Source organism: Rhodnius prolixus, unplaced genomic scaffold (genome assembly GCF_049639745.1).
Source record: "Rhodnius prolixus isolate KJV_2025 unplaced genomic scaffold, Rpr scaffold_26, whole genome shotgun sequence".
NCBI classification, from domain to species: domain Eukaryota; kingdom Metazoa; phylum Arthropoda; class Insecta; order Hemiptera; family Reduviidae; genus Rhodnius; species Rhodnius prolixus.
In genome coordinates, this window is record NW_027411596.1 from 936,241 (window position 1) to 960,035 (window position 23,795).

Here is a 23,795-nt window from a genome sequence, read left to right on the forward strand (position 1 = left end):
GTAATATTCATATTATAAAATGTAATATTGATTATATGCATTTTGTTTTATGCTAATAAAGAACAAAAATAATTAAGAAACGTGTTATTTCTTCCCCTAAGTTTAGAGAAAAAAAAAAAGGGATAGAAAAAAAATTACCATTCTTTTTATTTAAAAAAATACATTTATTTAATACCATGTTTTTTAAGCAATATACAATTTTGATTATGAATACTGTGTAATTTACATGGACATTCTTTAATTACATCTTCTAAAATCTGTAGTCCACAATAAATACATTGAACACAATCGTCTCTTATCTTGATGTAGCCGTTAAAGGCAAGTAATTCCGGACTTACAGTTGATTTCCACCCGCTGAAAGATTTCTCCCGAACACTAGAATTAGTAAAATCAACTTTGGAGTAGTTGTTCAGCAGCGAATGCACTAATATTTTACTAAAGTGCAAAGCACAGTTGTATTTAGTTCCGCAATGATAGTCACATTTGGTTGAATAATGCTGTTTGCAAAGTTGTTTTAAGCTGGGGCATCCAAAATCTTGAAGATTATACACAGTTTTTTCCATAATATCCCCCAAGAACTTGCTCTTTTCAACTCCTTTTACATAGAGGTAGGTGTAGTTTTTAGTTTCATCCTTTAAAACATTGTCAAACTCAGAATAATCCATGTCGCCATCTTCCCAATTGATTCCATGTAGGTTTCTGTACACCCATCTATTGGGTGGTGAGTACGGGTTTCCATATGAGGGCGGTTTGAACATCCAATGTTTCTGTTGACCGGTGACGTCAACAATTGCCAGCTCCTTTACGATGAAAGAAGGATCATCGCTTTGATAACATTGAATATCTATCACTGCGGCATGCATATTGGTGAACTGTAAGCAACCGTGCACAGCTCTACACTTATATGATTCTTTCCCCCACTCTAACCAATTAAATTCTTCTAACTAATCCTGTCAGTGGATTTAATGAATCATGAAAAATTAAAGCGTAGGCTGTTGTATCTGGTTTAAAAGTTTCTGATGCTTCCAATTCTATTCTAATGTCAACTGAAGATGATCTAATTGCCTCAGACTGACGAGAACAGTCTATTACAATAATAGGAGCTTCATCCCTGAATAGTTCTTTGCTTAAAATAGGTTCATTTTCCTTCGCATAATAACTCATTTGAAATTTTTGATACATATGGTATAGAATTGAAAAGTGATTCTTGGAGAAGTCTATGTTAAGATCATCATAAGGATAAACCTCAGAATTTAAATGCAATTTAACATTTGATATATTACAATGATTGAACTGAGACGTATCACTTTGTATATTATTCTTTTTGTTTGTTTGAAATGGAATTATGACTATTCGTGGTTTTTCCAAATTTGTTGTAGTTTTCACTGCCCAAGTATGCTTCTTTGTTACAGGTAGAGAAGGATATTCTATTAAATCCCATGTACGGAATGCCATATGAACCGTTTTTCCTTTGTTGATGAAATTTAAAAATTTTAACCTTTGTTCGTCAGAAACCTTAACGTAAGGCATTTTCCATTGTATAGACTTCAGTTTAATAGATGACTTAACATTGGTATGATCCCCTAAAACCCTTACACAATCATTATCTGTTCTGCTGCGATGTAGAATTAATTCATGTTTTCCTTGTAGAATTATTTGATTGTAATCTTCGAAGAAACCCATTACAATGTCTAGGGGGATACAAGCATCAAAATTGCCTTTTTCATCTGCCAATTTCACATATTCAGCAGGCATCATCCAACCACTGATTTCTAATCCTAATGCCTTGTCTGGGCTAAGAGTTGCATAATTTTTTAAAGTACTAACAGTTCCAGGATTCCGAACATGGTCAATTAATACACCATTCAACTGATACTTGATTTCGTCAAACAAAAACAAAAATCCATTTCTCACTAAACTCAATACATTTGGATCTATAGATGCTACTCCTTCTTGGACCAGTTGTCCTTGAATGTAGAGAAAACTCTTGGATGGAACAGTGTAGATGTCTTGCTGTTGAACTGCAATTATTATTTCGTCAGAATTTTCTAATGATTGATTGTAAGGCTGATGAAAGTAAAACTCAAAGTCCGTTATTCTCTCCTCAAAACTAACTTTTTTATCCACAGTTAGTATTTCTTCCATTTTGGTTTAATCAAAAGTCCTATACTTTGTAGGAAGTAAATATTTGATGGTGTTAACGCTCGGTAAGGTGACCGTTGAATACTAGTTGATTTCACTTCAGCGTAATCCATTTTATACTTTCGAAAATCAATACCCATTTTTCTTTAGATGCAATCTGATGGTAATTGTTTCTCCACTAAAATCCACTAAATTCTGGTTTTGATCTGTTATAACAAGTGTTATATTGTTGATTACTTCACCGATAACTGGAAAGTAAATGACTGGAGAAGGTTCTTGTACGATTTTAAATCCTGGAGGAACTATTGGTGAAAATTAATATATAGTATGTCCTGGTTTCCCGTTTCTATATGAAACGGATGCTATATTACAGTTAATTGCAACTGTATTGACACTATGAATCTGTACAATTTCGTCTGATTTATGAGCGATCATTTTTTCTAACACCTCATGTTTAGTAAAGCCCAGTAAAGGGCCGATCGAATGTTCTTTACTGAAGTAAACAGGTTGTTTACATGTTAATTCCACCTTCAATGTGTTGGTATTACCTTTCAATTTCAATGAATCTGTAGAACTTATATGTGATTTTAGATAACGTGCTATAGCTTCCACTTCATAAGTTCCTGTAGGTAAACTAATAACATTGTCTCCATAATGAAAAAGATTGTTAACTCCTTCAATGATATTCGGTATGGAATTGTATGACTGAAAACTTAATAAACCAATGCTATAATCACCACCACTGTCTAATAAATTAATGGGTGGAAAAAGATCTGCACTAAGAATGCTTGAAGCTCCTGTTAAGGTAAAGGTGTACGACTTGACTGAATTCCGTAAATGCTTATTCATCGTTATTATATAGAAATTTCAAACATAAATGACCACAATATGGTGTATTCCAATCTTGATATCTTCTACGATTGTATGTAATATCACAGTTTCTGAAATAATGTAAAAGTTCTAACGGTGGTCTTAGATTTCCATAAGGATCGAAATAAATTACTTTATTATTTTTTTTAATATAGGCGACCCAATGAGTACCTATGTTTTTTACTGAATCTAGATTTACAATAGCACATTCATTAGTTTTAGGATAACTTGGCAAAGAATCACGCATATAAACACCTCTAAAATGAGGTACTTTTTTGGCAAATTTCATCAACTCTATATTTGTGAGAGCTCTGTTAGGTAGTAGTAGTCAATATTGCTTAATATAAAGACCATATCCTTTTTTATAAGGTTTAAGGTAGAAACCTTGGCCAATTTTTTGCTCCTCCATCTTCAGATTGTGACCCTTCATTTCCTCTAGACGGTCTCTAGCATCTCTCGTATCTTTAACTGCCTTAGCAACCGCAGCTGCTCCACCTGCTAGACTTCCAAGAGCAGATAAACCTGCAAATAATGGTACCAGAAAAGGGAGAATACCTCCAGTTCTTGGAACTGGTAATATTCTTGGTATTTTGTCTAGTTTTGATTTTGATAAAAACTTTTTAGCTTTTTTGAGTGCCGCTTTGGAGGCTCCACTAATTGATGTAGGCGATGTGACGCGAGCTGAACTTATTACATCTTTGTAAGTTCTTTTCTTCTTGATACCATCACCTCCTCCCAATTTTACTTTCATTTTCATAGCGTTAGTAACAGCCCAAGCAGCAGCTTTTTCACCAAAAGATGAGTCACTTGACTTTGTTCTTTGCCAAGCTTTTTCCGCTAAGATGCGATCAGCTTTATGCCTTGAGTTCAAATCTTTGTTTTTAAAATACGCAATGTCGTGTTCTTTACAGGCTTCGTCTAGAGGGTTAACACCTTTATCACCACGGCTTAATCTTTCTTGTAATTTAGTTCCGGGGCCACAAAATCTATATCCTGGAATATGCGCTTCAAATGGAAGCTTGTTAATCACTGAATTTATTAGACCTTTACCCGTTGTTTTCTTTCTCATTATGATGAGTATTTTCGCTCTGATTATGCTTATATAGGTTGTGAATTAGACCCATCATCATCAGTATGCGTTTGGAGAAACAACGTGAACGTCTACCTGTTTATAATGTGATTCCTTCAGGAGAAGAACAGGAAGCAAATGAAGGTCACCATGGCCAATTGTTGCCTGATAATATACGTGCACTTATTTGTGGTAGTTCTGGGTCTGGTAAAACTAATCTCATAGCATGTTTGCTTTTACAACCGAATGGGTTAAAATTTGGAAATGTGTACTTATGTAGCCGATCTCTCCAACAAGAAAAGTATTTATATTTAGAAAACGTATACAAATTAGTACCAGAAATAGGTTTTCACAAAATCAACGATACGCAGCAGGTAATCACTCCTGACAATGCTGAAAAGAATTCTATCGTAGTATTTGATGATATTGCAATGGATCAACAGGATATAATCAGACAGTATTTCAGTATGGGTAGGCATAGAGGAATTGATTGTTTCTATTTGACACAAAGCTATGCAAGGATTCCTAAACATCTTATACGTGATAATGCCAATTTTATTATAATTTTTACGCAGGATGATTTAAATTTAAGGCATATCTATAACGATCATGTAAGTTCACCAAGTGTGTTATTTAATAGTTTTAAAGAAATGTGTGAGGTCTACTGGGATGCACCGTACAGTTTTCTAACAATAGATAAAACAAGAGACGTACACAATGGTAGATTTCGAAAAGGTTTAGATACATACATCTATATATAGAGCAATATTTTCTATCGGTCTATCATTTTTCATTATGGATCCTAAAGTTACACAACATCTTATCAAAACTTCTAAATCTCTGCGAGAAAAATTCAAAAGTTTAAAGAGAGGTCTTCAATTATCACAGCACGATCTGGAAAGAAGTTTAAAACCCATTACAAAACCGCTTCAGCAGTTAGTTAAACAGAATAAAAAGCGTTCTAAAAAAGCCGCTTTAAAATCTGACGCTTCGACTTCTACGACATCACTTGAAGAATATGTTAAATTACCGCTCAAAGAAGAAGAAGAAGTAAAATTACCGCTTAAAGCTTCAACTCCTATACCACGAAAGGATGTTTTAGATATTAAAATGGAAGAAGAGACGTTTGAAGATGATGATTCTCCTCTAGAGCAAATAAAACAAATACATAGTAAAGAGGAATTGGAGAAAAGCTTAGAAGAAGTAGAAGATATAGGATCTTTAATAAAACCATATTTATTGAAACATATGATTTCAGATACTAAAGATCTAGATGATAGATACGGCATTAGAGTGTTACCTACTGGAGGCATGACGATAGGAAATGCACAGGTAGCCATTGAGGATAATGATATCAATGTAAATGGAAACTGGTATAAAGGTACTCCTGGGTTATTACAATTATTATATTTAAAAAAGCCTAACAAATACACTGTAGAAGATTTGGAAAATTATAAGGATATTTTAGAAGTTAGTAACGCACATAAACAACAATTTAGTGATGAAAAACATCTTAGCTCAAGCAAAGGATTCAAATACAAAAATATAATAGCTCCTTTATTTTATCCTTCTAAGGGTGAACAGTCGGCTCAACCCTATTTCACACCACCATCAACTGCAGATCAAGTTACTAGGACACCTCGGACTACAATTGCAACAAAGCCTATTAAAAGAAGATACGGTCTAAGACATACGACCACTACTACTGGTAAAGGTATGGATGTGGGGCAAAATGTTTATGAACATTGGGATGATCCAAATGAATTAGTGGATCGACTTAGGCTCTTATATGCATCAACAAATGCTGGTCACACTGGACATGGAAATGAAATTCATTCTATAATCGAAGAGTTGAGAGAGGCAGATATTATTTATTAGGAATTACTTGTGGAATAAATTATCAGTTGTTGTTTGGTTTTCGATATGTCTATAGACAAGTTTGGTAGACCTTTGCATCACTTAAAAACAGTATTTCATGCTAGTGATGATGAAGATGGAGAATATATCGACTTTGAAAATAAACGATTACTTGGAATCAATAATCCAGTTGATAGTACAGATGCTGTTAATAAGATTTATCTTGAACAATTTGTAACTAAAGAATTGGAAAAGTATATAAAAGAGTTAGATTTAGTAACAAATACATATTTACAAGAACACTTTGTTAGTAAACGTTATCTTTTAGAAACGTATGACCAAGCCCGAAAAAAAGTTACAGATAATTTTGTGCGCGGTTTATTCACTGTTTTTAGGAACCGAATCAGTTTATTGAATCCAAATGTTCCTATAACTGCTGCTACGCTTAAAACGATTTTTGAACCATAAAGTCATGTCTAGCAAAGAGGCTGTAGTTGTTGAACTTCACAGACCAGCATGTTCACGCTACCCTCGAAGGCGTACATTGCTCAAAGGTATTGATGATTTGTGGCAAGCTGATTTAATGGAAATGATACCATATGCTCGTCAAAATAGTGGTTACAAATATATATTAGCAATGATTGATTGTTTTTCAAAGTACGCCTGGGTGGAACCTGTTAAATCCAAAAGCGCTAAAGATATCACTAAAGCTATGAATGATATTTTTAATTCAAGTGGAAGAGTACCGAAAAATATTCAAACTGATAATGGGAAGGAATTCTACAATGTTTCCGTCACAAAACTCATGAAGAAGCACAACATTAATCACTATAGTACTTACAGCCAAATTAAAAGTTCAATTGTAGAAAGATTTAATAGAACCTTTAAATCTATGATGTATCGCTTATTTAGTCTCAGAGGAAACTATAATTATACAAAGCATTTACCTGATCTCATAGATACCTACAACAACAAAGTACACAGTACGGTTGGTATGACACCATCGGAAGTAAATTCTAGTAATGAAGCATTCTTACTAGCTAATGTATACTCTTCTAAAGTAAAAAGGATAGATAAGCAACGCTTTAAAGAAGGAGACTATGTACGTGTTTCGAAAAAGAGAACTATATTTAGCAGAGGTTACACACCCAATTGGAGCACCGAAGTATTTAAAATTATAAATGTCCGCAACACTATTCCATATACTTACTTGTTGGAAGACTTGACAGGACAACCTATTCAAGGAGCATTTTATGCACAAGAACTGCAGAAAACTAAATATAAAGATGTATATCTTGTAGAAAAAATACTAAGACGTAAACAAGTTAAGCTGTATGTAAAGTGGTTAGGTTTTAGGAAACCTTCTTGGATAAATAAAAATGATTTAGTAGAATAATAAAGTTTTTATAATAAAATTGTGTAGTTTTTTGTTTGTTTTTTTTAATTAACCTTCCACATCATTAAGGAACATAATAAAAAATGAAAACAGATTATTTTGTATAAACAAAATTTATTCAATAGTTTTTACACCAGTGTTACAACAGTTTAATATTTTTCTTAAATAAGTAAATTGTTTATTAACATCGTCTATTAAACTCACTAGTTTAAAATATTCATTTTTTAAAAAAATTATCTTCGGAGGGTGATATTGAAGGAGATCTTCTAACCATGATGGTTTTCCTCGTATAACCATAGTTTTATGGGTGAACATCTCAAAGAAAACTGTTGCATGCTGTAGTTGTACTTCTGCCGGTACGGATCCGTTTTATTTACTAAAAAAATCATCACATACTTGCTTGTTAGCTTGTAGAGTTGACTAATCTTCCTCATTTAAGTAGATAACTGTTTTTTTTTGTTTTGAATGTAATAAGTGGTGCACCATCTTCAGACAAGCCTGTTACCAGTTGTTTTGAGTGTTTGGCGTTCAACGAGAAGCTGGTTGTAAGCTGCAATCCTGTACCACTCGCCATCTTGTCACAAACTGTCTATGTTACACTAATTCTCATCATCTATCCCTCCTTTGCATAGCAGATTTAATTCTTTGGTAATGTGGTGGGATAACCAAGCAATGTTCGAACAAGGGCAAGTATCTGGCCCAACAGTCTGCTTCGGATTGGACCAAACACAGTTAATATAATGTTCATTAGCAGCCTTAACGATATATTCTTTAGAGTAATTTTCTAAAGATTTCAAATCATCACGTAGATTGATATAAGCTAGTACTAAATCCAAATCGGCTAGTGTAATGGTGGGAAATGTTGTAACAAACTTATTATAATTATCACTCACTGAAATCACTTTCCATTGATCTGCCATTTTTTAATTAATAATAGAAGAATCTGCAGGAAGTGCTCAATGGAGTCAAAGCAAGTTGACTGACTGTGTCGTATTTGCAATAGTATTATTATATAGTCTTTTAAAACCGGTCCCTCTCTAAGTAGAGAATGTGTGGGACTACACCGCTTCGACACATGATTAGTATTATATAAGTAGTTGATGTCTGCAGCAAGAGAAACTAACCGAGAGAGAGTTTGAGCATGTTCACGCAGGCTAGTTGAGATTTTTTAGGTTATTCACCCATTTAAGTATTTTATTTTCACAATTCAAATCAACTATTATTTAGTTTTAACTAATATGGATGGGCGAGAGAGAGAGAGAGATGTACCTTAATAATGTGGAGAGAAGAGAAAGATGCACCTTAAGAATGTTGGAGAGAAGGATAGAGCAGGAATAAACTGCACCCGCCACCACTACTTCATCCTAGTCCGCCATCTTTACTGAGCCAAAAGCCTCCTTTTTACTCTACTGACGATAATAAATAAAACCGAGGGATCTTCTATTGTCTCACTGACGCTGTCAATAAAATCATTATAACTATAAAATAAATCATTAGATTTAAAATATAAACGACCATTCGTGTGTTGGAAGGCTGTTTTAGCATTACGGGGTGTTGTATACTAATGCGGCCGAGGGATGAAGTCCAGTATACAAGCTCTTCTTCTCACCGCTCGCAGGTACAAGTGACTGGATGGCCCTGAAAAGGACTGTTCACAAAAAATATGTCGGCGCTTGACTCGCCTATGGCGCTCCCCAGCGGGGAAGCCGTACAGTTGGGTGGCCCTGAAAAGGACCGTTCACACTGTTGGTTGAAGTTACTGCGCCGCTCCGAGAATGGCTTGATCCCAGCGCAAGGCCACAGCCAAAGGGATGTGAGAGGCCCTGAAAAGGGCCGTTCGCTAATACCAGTCAACCGGCTTTGGGAGCTCCGGCAGTGTGGCCAGCACCCCGATAAACCCCGGTACCAATTGGCCTGGTCCTCGCTCGTATCTCACACTGTGGCAGCGCTGGTGATTCGGCTTGCCTTCGTAGCTGGTGAACTGGGCGACTCGTGTGCTGCACTTCCTTCTTTCTTCTTTCTTCAAAATACAGGGGTTAAGTGATCGATTTTTGTTCTGGTCCGGACAGTGAGGTCCTTTGGCCGGTACAGAGATCCAGGTTTTGAGAGCAAGGTCCAGTCAGCAATCTTCCAGCTAAGGTAGCTATTGTGGATGTCTTCCAGTTGAAAAATTTTCTTAGACTGATGCAGACACGGCCGATTCTGCCCTTTTTATAGCGAAGCCGACCGTGCCGCGCCCTGGCGTCGCGACTGCGTCGCTATCTCTGCACCGTCCAAAGAACCACACTGCCATTCCAGAGTCTTGAGAAAGACTTTTTAAAATGGGCTATTTGCCTCTTTTCCTTTTTTATTTTTCTTTAATAAACAATTCTATATACATATAAAAATTATTTTTTCCCTATTTACAAAAATTATGTAGCTGTTCAATTATGCAGCAAAGTGAAGTTGGGGTTCCAACATGGGGTATGCCTGGAAATAGATGTGAAACATCGCCGATAAAGGTGCTAGTAACCAAACTACCCCCGCATTCGTTCACTTTATTCACAAATGATCTGTTATAGATTATGTAAGTACTACCTCTATTTGAATGTAGAATAGCGTTTATGACATCACCGCTACCCTCACTTCTTGACAACACTGAATGGATGTTAGATTGAGCGATAAGATGAAGGTGAGGGTAGTTAAATATGTACATTTGATTGTTAGCAATCATAATAATATCATTGTTTGGTCGTTGATATATGGCCGACACGCGTGTAAAATTTGTTGGCAGAAATTTTAACCACCTGTTTATGTACATGGGATGCGTGTAATCTCTTTGTAAACGAAGTGTCTCTTGTAGTGGAATTACCCACACATAATGTCTATAAAACAAAAACAAACGTTTATTAACCACCAAAAATGCATCAATTCTTTTCATATAATGACATACGTCCAGGTATGGCTGAATTGGTGGTGGTGAGGGTGGAGACGATGGTCTTTTTGTTGTTGTTGATGGAGGCGGCGGTGGTGAAGGCGGCAAAGGTTTTCCATATAAGAATTGTATAGCATGGATTTCCTCCTGATATAGATCTAGTTCAGCAAATGTAGAAACATTCGGAAACCCATAATAGGGGCATAAAACACTTTTTCTGTCATTAGAATGACGTAAACCTAAGGCGTGACCAATCTCGTGAACCAATACCCAGAATAAGGACGAAGCATCGTTTCCTGTTGCGGGAATCGTTAAATCGAAGTGCCATTTGCTAGCCTGATTAAAATGTATCTCTGCTGTTTCCTTATCTGTACTAGGATATTCAGCATGAGCTAACACCCCACCTTTGTCGTCAACAGCAGCATAACAGTAGGTGGTTTTACTTGTAATACATAGATGTTTTCCGCGAACAAAAGCAATAGAGATATTTGGTGAATTAACCGATCGTATAAAATATAGGTTGGCATGTTTTGACCAAACGGAAAACGCCCGTTCTGCTACTTGAGAATACTGTGGAGGATATATGTACCAAGTTAGAGTATTATTGCTCCATTTAGTTGTACTAGAATCCACCATAAAGGGCATAAAATTATCCACAACACCACATCTTCGTGCATTAATCACATCTAACGTTTGTGAATTTTCCATTCCATCTATTGGTAAATGATATTTTTCCTGTAATATGATTACAGCATTTTTCACTTCATTATCACTAATAGTAGTATTTTCACCTTTTAAATAACCAAACTTTCGTAAATATTCAATCGTAGAAGGATTATACGCGCTAATTAAATCATTTAAAAAGAGAAAGATGGTAAATAATAAAGCACCCATTTTCATCATTACTCTCTCTCTGTTAACCGCACAAGATCACGTTATGTACTGACCTTGAGGTGATGAGCTGAGTGACACACAAACGACGCGTGTATATTGGGTGATTCACACAAACTTGACACACTAATTGAGGGTGTTATCAAGTGTATTAGACATTAAAAAAATTATTTTCGCATAAGGAAAAAAAAAAACAACACACACGTTATTTATATTTATAATGCCAAAAAATAGTTAGAAATAGATATCTTACAACTGTCAATCATACGTAGAAAACTGACATACTAATTGTGGGTGTTATCACGTCTATTGGACATTAACAAATATTATTGTCGCACAAGGAAAAACAACACACTCGTTAATTATATAAACACTTACATAATGCCAAAAAATATTGAGAAATAGGTATCTTACAACTGTCAATCATTCGTAGAAATAGATATCTTACAACTGTCAATCATTCATAGAAATAGATATCTTACGATTGTCAATCATACATAAAAAAAAAAAAAAAAAGAGTGCAGAATAATTATTATACGTTGAATTTGATGATAACTATTAACATGGTCAGTTAGAAGGTGCAATGAGTCATCCTGCGACATACTGAAGGCTATCTCTATTGCAATAAGATCTATGACGCCGTAGGAAATGATATCTTTCTCGCGCGCTTTTTTTTTTTTTTTAAATTTTCCTTAAGTTTGTAATTGGTTGTGTTACCTTCATGCCTCCCATATCTCTCCCCCTCTCTCTCTCGAGCGCAGTATATAAAATCGGTGAATAGTTGTGAGGGTTCATCCAGTAGCTCTTATGTATTACTACATGCAGTACATCATTTGATTTTTTCATCATTTAAGAACCAGGTAATTAAGATTACATTTTTTTGATTGTTGCTTTTTAAATTCTTTTTTTTTTTTTTCAAAAACAAAAAACATTTTTTCTAGAATGAGCGATGAATTGTTAAAAAAATTGCAACATCCTTCAACAAGCCACAACCGAACTTACAAAAAATTATCTGAATTAGAGGTTGATAGACCTTATTTGATCTCCTCTTTTGTTAGAGTGGAGAAAACCAAATTTGGTCCTGCAATATCTGTCTTGCTATACGATAATGATGGTACACCGACAGCAGTTTTTTTGCCAAAACGATATTTAACCTCTTTCACTGAGAAAGATATACAAAATTATACAGGTATTTAAAATGTTTTTTTTTATATATTTTTACTTTTTTCTTACCTATGTAGTTAAAATAATTTTTCTTTTAAGATGGTGATTTGTCCCTTATCTATAAGGGGATAAGCAAGACAAGCAAGTGTTACATGATAGCATTCGAAGCATCTAAACAACAACAACAACAACAACAACAACAGGAGGAGGAACCGGCGAAGAAGAAGCAGAAGAAGAAGAAGGCGACCAAAGATTAGTTTTATTTTGTAAGTTCATTATGTCTAATCCGGCCTATGTTAAATGTGGGAAAAGTTTCTCCAGACCGTACGATTTAAAGAGACATATTGCGACATGTTCGCCAAAGAAATGTCCAAAATGTGGTAGTATATTCCACACTTTGCTCACCTTAAAGACACATGTTTTGACATGTTCACCCAGGAAATGTCCACACTGTGCTAGTATATTACCAAATTTGGTGTCATTATTAAATCATGTCTCTTCAGATTGTACTGCATGTGACGATGATACAACAACACCTCCAGTTAGGACTAGAGGAGGGAATGTACAAAATCAAAAGAAATATCGTCTATTATCCATTCCTTTACAGGATGGTGTGGTGATTACCGCTTTAAATAGATCGGCTCAGAATATATGCATTAAAAATACTAATAATATAAAAGACCCTGTGCTATTTTTACAAGATAAACACGGGGTACTATTAAAGTATTTACTTAAAGCCAGAGAAGATCTATTGACCTTTAAATCATCCATCTTCCTAGAATGTGTTTATAGTCGATATAGGAATTCTGATCTTGAACAATATACGGATGCAAATTTTAAAACCTCGATAGAGATTATCGACGCTAGCACCAACCTAATTCACTACCTTCAAAGAAGTTTTGCAAAACGTTTGCGCGAACTACAGGAATTTGAAACTAGTGGATCAGGTTGGAAATTACATTCCGTAGATTCCCTTGTCCTCCGATTGACTAAATATCGCCCTTTAGGTGGAAGAGCGTACATGCCTTTACCAAAGGAAATAGCCAATAAAAAAGCAATTGTCAATATATGCAATACTGACGATTACTGCTTTAAATACGCCATTCTATCTCGTCAACTGGAGAAACCCCACCGTATAACCATGTATAGAAAACTTAATCACTATTACAATTTCGACAATATTTCCTTTCCCACACCTTTAAAAGATATACTTAGGTTTGAGAAAGATAATAATGTATCGGTTAATGTTTATTCTCTAACCGAGAAAGAGAAGCAGGTTTTTCCTCTGATGGTTAGTTCGAATTTAGCGGCTGTAGAACACTTTGACCTTTTATTTCTTCATGATTTAAATACCTCTCATTATTGCCTAATAAAAAATCTCTCACGGCTTATATCTCCCCAACTTAGTGATCATCATAGTGGTGTTGTTATATGTAAACGATGCTTCAAATCATTCACTCGTGATTATAGAACAGTGGATGGGAAAACAGCCGAGGAACGATTAGCAGCCCATCAACTTTTCTGTAATCAACACAAACCATGTCACATTCGGATGCCCACGGAAAATGCACAATTACAGTTTACAAACTATCACCATAAACAACACATACCCATAGTTATCTATGCAGACTTTGAGTGCCTACTTTTACCCGTACACAGCGCACCCGGATGTTCATCCACATCATGGTCCAGACAAACACATAAACACCAGGTTTGCAGTGTGGGAGCTAAGGTGGTCTCTACGTTAGCCAGCTATCAAAAAGACATTTTCCTATATACGGGCGATGATGCGGTCCAGCAATTTATGGAATATTTACATTCCGTTGTTAAAGATGTGGAAGCCCTATATAAGGTGATCATTCCAATGAACGCACTATCCCACCAACAACAGGAGGATTTTGCTAATGCCACACATTGTGGCATTTGTGAACAGGCGTTCAACGGGTTAGAGAAGAGAGTTCACCATCATGATCACCTTACGGGTGACTTCATCTGCGTGGCCCATAATAGCTGCAACCTCAAAGTACAATTGCAAAATTTCATTCCGGTCTACATGTATAACCTTAGCGGATATGATGCTCATGCGATTATATTGTCTTTAGGCGTTGATCCGGGAGATGTACCAAATTCCGAAGAGAAGTATATAAGTTTTTCGAAAAAGTTTTCCGATTGCCCATCCATATGGCTTCGCTTTTTGGATACATACCGGTTTCTACCGGATACTTTAGAACATCTTATAAATAACTTGACGGAATACCCACAAATGGAGAAACAATTTCCCGACAATGACCAGAGACAGTTACTACTTAGAAAGGGCGTTTTTCCATACGCCTATATGACGGGTATGGAGAGAATGGATGAACGAGCCTTACCAGCTAAACGCTATTTCTTTAACGATTTAACCGATGAGCCCATATCCGATAGTGATTACCAGCACGCACAAAAGGTTTGGTCCTCATTCCACATGAACACACTTCAGGAGTACACAGAATTGTATCTGACAACTGACATAATTCTCTTAAGCGACATATTTGAACAATTTCGACAGGTTTGTGAGTCTATCTACTACATTGATCCTAGTTGGTATTTTACAACACCTGGCCTGGCATTTGATGCATGTTTAAAGTGTACAAAAGTTAAATTGGATCTTCTAACGGATTATGACAAACTTCTCTTGATCGAATCAGGGATTAGAGGCGGCATCACTTCTTGTGTAACAAGACATGCTAAAGCCAATAATCCCTACATACCTAGCTATGATCCTACACAACCAACCAACTATATTCTTTACATAGATGTTAACAATCTCTACGGGTTCGCAATGTTACAGTACCTCCCGATTGGTGGGTTTGACTGGGTCGAAGGAGAACAGACCATCGACATAACCACCATTCCGGATGATGGCGACATTGGGTTTATTCTAGAGGTTGATCTACACATACCTACACACTTACACGACTATTTCGCTCAGTTTCCACCACTACCACATCATCACAATAAAAAACTCTATACCACACTAGACGATAAACACCATTATGTGATCCACTATAGAAATTTAAAACAGGCTCTATCCATGGGGGTTGTACTTAAACAAGTGCATAGAATATTAAAATTTAATCAATCCCCCTGGCTTAAACCCTACATTGAACTCAACACCAGCCTTAGAGAAGCGGCTAGAAATGATTTTGAAAAGGATTTCTATAAGTTGATGAACAACTCTGTTTTTGGTAAATGTATTGAAAACAAGAGGAAGCGTTTATCTATTAAGATTGTCACGTATGAACAAGCGTTGCTCAAGCTGTCAAAAAGAGCAAACCTTAAGGATCGTACAATCTTTAATGAAAACGTTATTGCCGTTCATCTGCACAAAGAGTCCATTTACTTTGATCGGCCCATTTACGTTGGATTTTCCATTTTAGAACTTTCCAAACATTACATGTATCATTTCCATTACCAGGTCATGTTAAAATACTATACTCCTAAAGCATTAACCCTCCTCTATTCCGACACAGACTCATATCTTTATAAAATTGAAACCGACAATGTCTATGAGGATCTAATAGTATTAAAAGCACACTGACACTTCCAACTACCTGCCCACACACAAATGTTTCTCAAATCATAATAAGAAGGTGTTGGGCAAATTTTCCGATGAGACTGGTGGTGATCCTATTGAAGAGGTGGTTGCATTAAGGCCGAAAATGTATAGCCTTAGAATATTTAAACGAGGAATTATAAAGAAGGTGAAAGGTATCAAACGGAGTGCCGTTAATAAGATCACATTTTCTGACTATTTAAATAACTTACATAATAGAGATTGTGTTCTATATTCCTCGTTTAAAACTATACTATCTAAAAAACATCAACTATTCACCTTTGATTGCAATAAAATGAGTTTATCCTCGCTTGATGATAAACGTTTTATTTTAGGCGATGGTATAAACACGCTTCCGTTTGGTCACTATCGGCTAGACACATAACAACAACAACAACAACAACAACATGCACACTTTAGCCAATCTATGTTTACGCTTTACATGTGATGATGAGAGGTATTTCCAACCAATTTCACTGTTAGATATAAGTATGATTGAAATATGTAAGTCTGTAAATAGAAGAAGTGATATTTCCCTATTGGAAATACCCAAAACTATTAAATGTAAATTAATCGATGAATACTCCTATTATTGTATAGATACTTATAAACAATGTTTTATCGATTTGTATTGTTTTGAAAATATCGAATTCAATGCTGGTAAACGCATGTCTGTGTCAGATTATATTGCTATATCGTATTGTTTTCCAGATAATACTTCTTTATTTTTACAACAATTTAAATCGATTAGAATAACTATTAAAATGTGTTATTATAAAAAACTTAACATTCTTTCCCATAATATTACTAATAATGACATGTTATTGACCGATAGCAATTCCAATTATAATTTTTGTGTTCAATGTTGTAACTTGCTCACACCGCCTCCTAGCGGCATTTTCTGGCATTCTTACTGCACCACCATGTGCACAAACAATGGTAATCTTCTTCTATCCAGTATTATTTGTAACAAACTATTTTGGTGCTTTAATTGCATTACAACCCCACTATTTAGTGTGGACCATCTCCCCCACCCATAGTTAGCCCACCTACACCACAAGTGTGTTCAGTTGTAATAAGATCGTTATTTAAAAAGGTAACAACATAGAAGAATGGAAGCTTGTCATGTCACACCCTTTCTATCACCAGTTTCAACAGGATTTCTCCAGCTTAACAAATAGTAAGGAGAATGCCCTTGATTTTATGCTATTATACGTTAAACTACAGGAATTGGAAACATTATCGCAGACATTTGTGCAAAAAAGCGATTATAAAGACTTCTACTATTTGAATTGTGTTTGGTCCACTCCGAAATGTGTGGAGGGTCCTGATACGTGCAAATGCTGTCATATCTCTAGTTTATGTTTTAATATTATTAGCAAATTAGATGCACTTTACCATTGTAATTACATCGAAGTGTTTTTGTCTAAAAAGGTAAATAATTTTAGTTTTACATAAATAGCGTTGTATATATTTGGCTTGTAAACTAGATGAAATAAAACATGTATATATTTAAAACATTTTTGTTTTTATTATAATCACCCATTTTTCATGCCATATAAAAAGATGCGTTCGCTTTTTATTGAGGTGTTACAATGATGATGATGATGATGTACAAATAATAGTTCTATAAGATTAAAAACAAAAAGGTACAAATTTTGTTGTTTTTTTTTATTATTTAATCATAACCCCGTTAATATTATTCTTAAATATGTGCTGATAGATGTACATAGGATATGTCCTTGATTTAGCAGAAACAAGGTCAAGGTGTATTATTAATAATTTACAAAAAAAAAAAAAAAATTAATAATTGGGATAAGGATAGATGCGCGCCCCTCGTGCATGCATTTTTTATTACATATTATGACTCTCACTCTCTCTCACACACACACACACACACTCTCTCTCTCACTCTCTCTCTCTCTCTCTAGCACTCATAAATGGAGAGGGGGGTATACCTTGTGACGTAGGACTTGCGTTCCTTGTTACGTAGGCGGAAAATACCTCTATTATTTTGCGTCATTTTGACGTATTGTGTCGTCATTATGACGTCACACCCCTAACCCCTCGTCCATCTGGACCACAAAATTAGGATGAGGGGTATGGCTTGTGACGTCATGATGACGCGTTGCGCGGTCGTCGATCCCGACGCAGAAAAACGTCCTAGTATGCCCAAATTTATACTACTTTCGTTCTTCAAGGCAAAAATATTTCCGTCTCATTCCAACCAAACTTACTATTGAGCCAGCAATTGATGGCTTTAATTCGATATTGCGTACATTTCTCTTTACAAGTATTGTGTATAATACACTGATTTCCTGATGTTTCTAATGAATCAAGTTTTGGAGAGTCATAAACTTCTAAATTAATTACACAACTGTACAGATTTTGCAAATGAAATCTTTTTTTTTCATAACCCTTAACAAACACAAATTTATAATTACAATTAATAAACTTGAAAATATTTCAAATCATTTCATATTCAATAACCCCATCATTCCACTTAATTTTATGATAATAATTTTCTAACCAATAATTAGTTCTTCTACTTTTTTCACATTGTTTATGTTGGACAGGTGGCTTGAATATCCAGTGTCTAACTGATTGAAAATTATAGTCTAATAGAGAAAGCTCTTTAACAATATAACCTCCTAAATTGTCTACAAAACACTAGAAATCAGCTATCAGTACGCATGTCTGAGCCATACTGAACACTGAACTAGCACTTCAAGCCTTCTTATACCATACGACGTACAATACCAGTAGAGAGGATTTGCCGATTCTGGCGCAACTAAAATACAAAATGGCGGCCATCCCCTCCCCTCCCACCACCCTCCCCCACACCCACCCCTCCTTATTGGCCAATCATCGATTTCGACGAGGGTTTAAGCCACGCCCCCCACCCCCACCCCTACCCTTTTTGACCAATCATCGAACTCGACGAGGGCTTTAGGCCACGCCCCTTCCCCCACTCCACCCTTTTAATCGACCAATCAGCGAATTCGATGACACCCCTTTTACCCCCACTCCTTCCCCCACCCTTATTAATTGACCAATCAGCGAATTCGACGACACCTCATTACCCCCACCCTAGCCCTACTCCTATTACATGACACCTACCTTTACCCCCACCACCTCTAGGTCGTCGTATTCGTTGGCCTCTTAAGCTCCTCCTACAAGATGGCGGCTCTCCTAACAGCTGTAGTACACAAGATGGCCGACCTCGTACCAGCTGATGACCACAAGATGGCGGACCTCATACCTCCACCCCCCTCGCCCATTGATAGACAGGAGGGGATTTTTTTTTTTAATTATTTTTACTTACTTGGGATTCGATCCTACAACCTTCGTACTGATAGACACGTCATCTGCACCAGTCGGCCACAGTGGTAGTCTCGCTTACTCTAGTTTTGAATGTTCTCTTATGTTTTAACTTGGAATTATTTTTTAAAAAATCTAACCCCCCTCATCAAGAATTTTTTTTTTTTTTTATTTAAATTACCCTCCACTATCACAAAAATATTGAAAAATAAAAATGGATAACCTCACTTTAGGTAATAGAAAAATTATTTACTTACCCCCTCCACCTGGACTGCTTCCGTTGCTGATGACGCGACCTACACTCACTGAAAACTAAACCCGAACTGACACTTGGACTGCGATACTAGCATTAACCCCCCACCACAATTACGTCACACTCTAACTAGCCAATAGAATTGCATCTTTTTTTCCAAATGATTACCTCTCTGGACAGGTCTCTGTAGCAAGCCACCCCCTTTCCCTTCCACATCTTTTATCATACCTGTTAATTTATATATATGCCAACATAGCTGAACATGCTCCAACAAGTCTGGACATGTAGCCAGCTGCCTCTTTCGCTTTAACCGTTTTATTATTTCCGTTTACCAACTATACAAACCTGTATGAACATATCGTTATAGTCTCAATAGGATGACACGTATGATTAGCTGAACATGTTCCAACAAGTCTGGACATGTAGCCAGCTGCCTCTTTCGCTTTAACCGTTTTTTAGTTAGCCAATAGAATTGCGTGCTTGTCTTCCCTCTCTCTCTTGCAAGTGTCTCTCTCTCTATAAGGTGAATCATACCTCCCACCTTTGATGCAGGACTCAACCTGTCCGTTAACTTCATATATGTTTCTTAGAAAAAACAATATTTTTAAAACTGAACTTTGCCCTTATTAGCTTTTATTGCTTTATAAATAATAAAACTTTGAATGTTTTGGAGACTTAAAAACTTACTTTTTAAAAAATGTTAACACGCTTGCACAACATGTTTGAACAGGCAAGTAAAAATAATGATGACTCATACCATTGTCATATCCTCAACGAGCACAAACATGCTCCAACAAGTCTGGACATGTAGCCAGCTGCCTCTTTCGCTTTAACCGTTTTTTTTTTGTTATTATGAAGTTAAAAGTAAATTGAACTTTGAACTTATTAATAAAATATAAATAAGTTTTAATTTACTTTTCTTTATTTTTAAGTGTATAAAGTAAAAATAAGAATGAACAAACATTAATTAAAACATTTTATTTTTATTTAAAGGAAGTATACAAGTAAAATAATAACATTTATTTCACAGTATAAATTTTATTTAAATTCTATGTCATATCTTCCATTATTAAAGCCTTTGTACATTATTAACAGTTTTTTCTTTGATTGTTGGTAATCTTCCACCATTTCATCAGTTATCACTGCCGCAAATCTGCGTGGAAGGAAGATCCTCGTTGGGTAGTCCATTGTCGGGCCAAGATAATGTAAATGGGCAACGATGGCATCTCCAAATTTAGTGTTGATTCTTTCGAATTGCTTCACTTCGTATGAGTATCCGGTTCTTAGATCTGATAATTTGCCAATGCCCGCAGACCTTGTATTCACATCATTCAAAAAGCTTGCCAACTTAGACATCTGAAAGAAGAATATTTTATGAAAGTATCACATCATTATCAAAATATTGTTTCAATAAAAAAAGTATTATTACTTACCTTTGAAGTATGAAGTTAACCTCTCGAGCTGTGGGCAACGAATGACGAATTACCTTACAAGCTTCACTACTCTACCGTTACGGATGTCCCCCCCCCACTCTATGACGTCACTTATAGTTAGCCAATAGAATTGCGCGCTTGTCTTCCCTCTCTCTCTCTTGCAAGTGTCTCTCTCTCTATAAGGTGAATCATACCTCCCACCTTTGATGCAGGACTCAACCTGTCCGTTAACTTCATATATGTTTCTTAGATAAAACAATATTTTTGAAACTGAACTTTGCCCTTATTAGCTTTTATTGCTTTATAAATAATAAAACTTTGAATGTTTGTAGACTTAAAAACTTACTTTTTAAAAAATGTAAACACGCTTGCACAACATGTTTGTACAGGCAAGTAAAAAATAATGATGACTCATACTATTGTCATATCCTCAACGTGCACAAACTGCAGCTTAGTTTTTTCTTTTTTTACCTAAATAAATTTTGTATATGCGCCCCTCTTAGTTCGGCTTCCGCCTTAAGCTTCCTCACCACGTCAAGGTGGAGGTCATCGAGGAAGTTTTTATTTTTATTTTACTTTTTTTATTTTTTTTTAATAATTTTATAATAATAAAAGGAATACTTGAAAAATAAAGCAATAATTTAATTTAATACATTTATTGAAATAAAACTTTAAAAGATACATATACCTCAGAAAAATATATAAAAACTTAAAAATCAACTTCTAATACAAATAAAATATTTAACTTCTAATTAGTACATTAAAGTGAAATAAATAAGAAATGTTTTGCTATCGAATCAGTTTATTTTAATGGTTGTTGGAATTTTAGCTGCCTTGCATCAATCGCATTCATACATTGTACAGAATCTGCACAAATCCATTCATGGTTTACGGGGATTTTACACCCCGCCAGTGACCAACATTCAGGTTTGTGTGCAACTCAATGCATTCGCCAGTGACCACATTCGTTCTTTAAGGCAAAAATATTTCCGTCTCATTCCAACCAAACTTACTATTGAGCCAGCAATTGATGGCTTTAATTCGATATTGCGTACATTTCTCTTTACAAGTATTGTGTATAATACACTGATTTCCTGCTGTTTCTAATGAATCAAGTTTTGGACAGTCATAATCTTCTAAATTAATTACACAACACTGTACAGATTTTGCAAAAGAAATCTTTTCTTTTCATAACCCTTAACAAACACAAATTTATAATTACAATCAATAAACTTGAAAATATCTCTAATCATTTCATATTCAATATCCCCGTCATTCCACTTAATTTTATGATAATAATTTTCTAACCAATAATTGGTTCTTCTACTTTTTTCACATTGTTTATGTTGGACAGGTGGCTTGAATATCCAGTGTCTGACTGATTGAAAATTATAGTCTAATAGAGAAAGCTCTTTAACAATATAACCTCCTACACTGTCTACAAAGCACTGGAAGTCAGCTATCAGCACGCCTGTTTGAGCCATACTGAACACAGAACTAGCTCTTCAAGCCTTCTTATACCATACGACGTACAATACCTGTCAAAGGATTATATTCTACCACCCTGTCGTGAATAATAAGACAATAGGCAGTGGTGTTGGGCGGGAACATTTCTTTTGATTCAAATTCCAATCTAACATCTACCGGGCCACATTTGATAGATTCACACTGTTTAGAACAATCTATTACAATTAAGGGTGTTTTCTCTTTAAAATTTTGTAAAGAACTTAGAGGATACATTTGTTCTCCATAATATGACATTTGAAAGGAAGCATACATATGATATAGAATGGCAAAACGGTTAGAGGAAAAATCTACATTCAAATCGCCGTATGGGAAAGCTTTACAATTAAGATAAAGTTTTACATTTGAAATAGAACAGTGGTCAAAGTGACTAGCGTTGCTTTCCACATTATTAGCACGTCCGGTCTGAAAAGCTAGAATGATATATCGGGGCTTTTCCATTTGACTAGAAGTCTTCACTGACCAGATTTGCCTCTGAGTGGCCGGCAACAAAGGGTAATCATAGAGTTCCCAACTTCTAAAACTTAGAGCAAATACCTTAGCAGATTTAAGATGACGCATAAGAGCCAATCTCTGATGTTCGTTGACTGTTACATAGGGCAGCATCCAGCAAAGCTTCACCATTTCAATTTTACACCTCTCCACCGCTTGTTCTTCATTCAATCTGTTGAATTTATAGGCATTTCCATCTTGTCTGCTTCTAACAAGTATCAATTCTTGTTTAACATTAATCACAATTTTCTGGTAATCTTCACAAAATCCCAGCAGCGATGACAGCGGAATGCATAAATTAAAACATCCTTCTGCTGAAGTGATGTTGAGAGCATCGCTTTGGGGATAGCACCAGCCCCAGTTTGTAACATACTGGCAGCCTGCCTTAAGCGAAACCAGCCCTTTAAGTGTACAAGCTATTCCTGGGTTTTTTACTCGATCTATTTCAACTCCACTTAGTTCGTATCTTATTTCATCAAATAGAAATGCAAAAGCATTATTGGTCAATTTGGATGAGACAGGAACTGCAGAGCCGTCTTCCTTTAAAAACTTGCCTTCCAAGTAGAGCAAACTTTGACTGGGTAGCGTGTATAGATCTTGATGTTGTACACTAATGCGTATTTCATCGCCTGGCAGTAGTTTTGAAGAAGCATATGGGTGATGGGAATGCAATTCTATGCACTCGATTGAATTGTCAAACTGACATTTCTCTTCCAAATCTAACACTTCCATGATGATGATAGAACGTAGTAACCTGCAGCCTGAAGAAATCGAATACTGCTGTTGGTCAGCGATGTTTGCTCGGCAACTGTTCTCACTGGAATGATGCTCTTTTTCTCCGCAACTGTCCTTTTATCGCCTCTTCTAAAGTCTA

At 35.7% G+C, this 23,795-nt stretch overlaps 4 protein-coding genes across 4 annotated transcripts; 1 reads left to right on the top strand and 3 right to left on the bottom strand.

Moving 5' to 3' along the window:
* Positions 1 to 930: 930 nt before the first annotated feature.
* Positions 931 to 2,145, bottom strand: LOC141452000 (uncharacterized). The gene has a single exon (XM_074123820.1). The coding sequence runs from the start codon at positions 2,143 to 2,145 to the stop codon at positions 931 to 933; it is 1,215 nt and encodes a 404-aa protein (XP_073979921.1).
* Positions 2,146 to 3,305: 1,160 nt separating this feature from the next.
* LOC141452001 (uncharacterized) lies at positions 3,306 to 4,081 on the bottom strand. The gene has a single exon (XM_074123822.1). The coding sequence runs from the start codon at positions 4,079 to 4,081 to the stop codon at positions 3,341 to 3,343; it is 741 nt and encodes a 246-aa protein (XP_073979923.1). The 3' UTR covers positions 3,306 to 3,340.
* Positions 4,082 to 7,933: 3,852 nt separating this feature from the next.
* Positions 7,934 to 11,077, bottom strand: LOC141452002 (matrix metalloproteinase-25-like). The gene is made up of 2 exons (XM_074123823.1): positions 9,741 to 11,077; positions 7,934 to 8,175 (listed from the first exon to the last, which is right to left on the bottom strand). The coding sequence occupies exons 1-2, from the start codon at positions 10,954 to 10,956 to the stop codon at positions 7,934 to 7,936; spliced, it is 1,458 nt and encodes a 485-aa protein (XP_073979924.1). The 5' UTR covers positions 10,957 to 11,077.
* A 1,421-nt stretch (positions 11,078 to 12,498) lies between these two features.
* On the top strand, positions 12,499 to 15,883 carry LOC141452003 (uncharacterized). Its single transcript, XM_074123824.1, has one exon. The coding sequence runs from the start codon at positions 12,581 to 12,583 to the stop codon at positions 15,881 to 15,883; it is 3,303 nt and encodes a 1,100-aa protein (XP_073979925.1). The 5' UTR covers positions 12,499 to 12,580.
* The last annotated feature ends 7,912 nt before the right edge of the window (positions 15,884 to 23,795 follow it).

What these genes read in the sequence shown, in the direction of transcription:
- LOC141452000 (XM_074123820.1), bottom strand. Translation starts at nt 2,145, where the DNA reads ATGGAAGAAATACTAACTGTGGATAAAAAAGTTAGTTTTGAGGAGAGA.
- LOC141452001 (XM_074123822.1), bottom strand. Translation starts at nt 4,081, where the DNA reads ATGAGAAAGAAAACAACGGGTAAAGGTCTAATAAATTCAGTGATTAAC.
- LOC141452002 (XM_074123823.1), bottom strand. Translation starts at nt 10,956, where the DNA reads ATGGAAAATTCACAAACGTTAGATGTGATTAATGCACGAAGATGTGGT. An exon ending in TGAACAGCTACATAATTTTT is followed by an intron (nt 8,176 to 9,740) that starts GTAAATAGGGAA and finishes CCATTACACTAG; the next exon opens with CCGATTTGGATTTAGTACTA.
- LOC141452003 (XM_074123824.1), top strand. Translation starts at nt 12,581, where the DNA reads ATGTCTAATCCGGCCTATGTTAAATGTGGGAAAAGTTTCTCCAGACCG.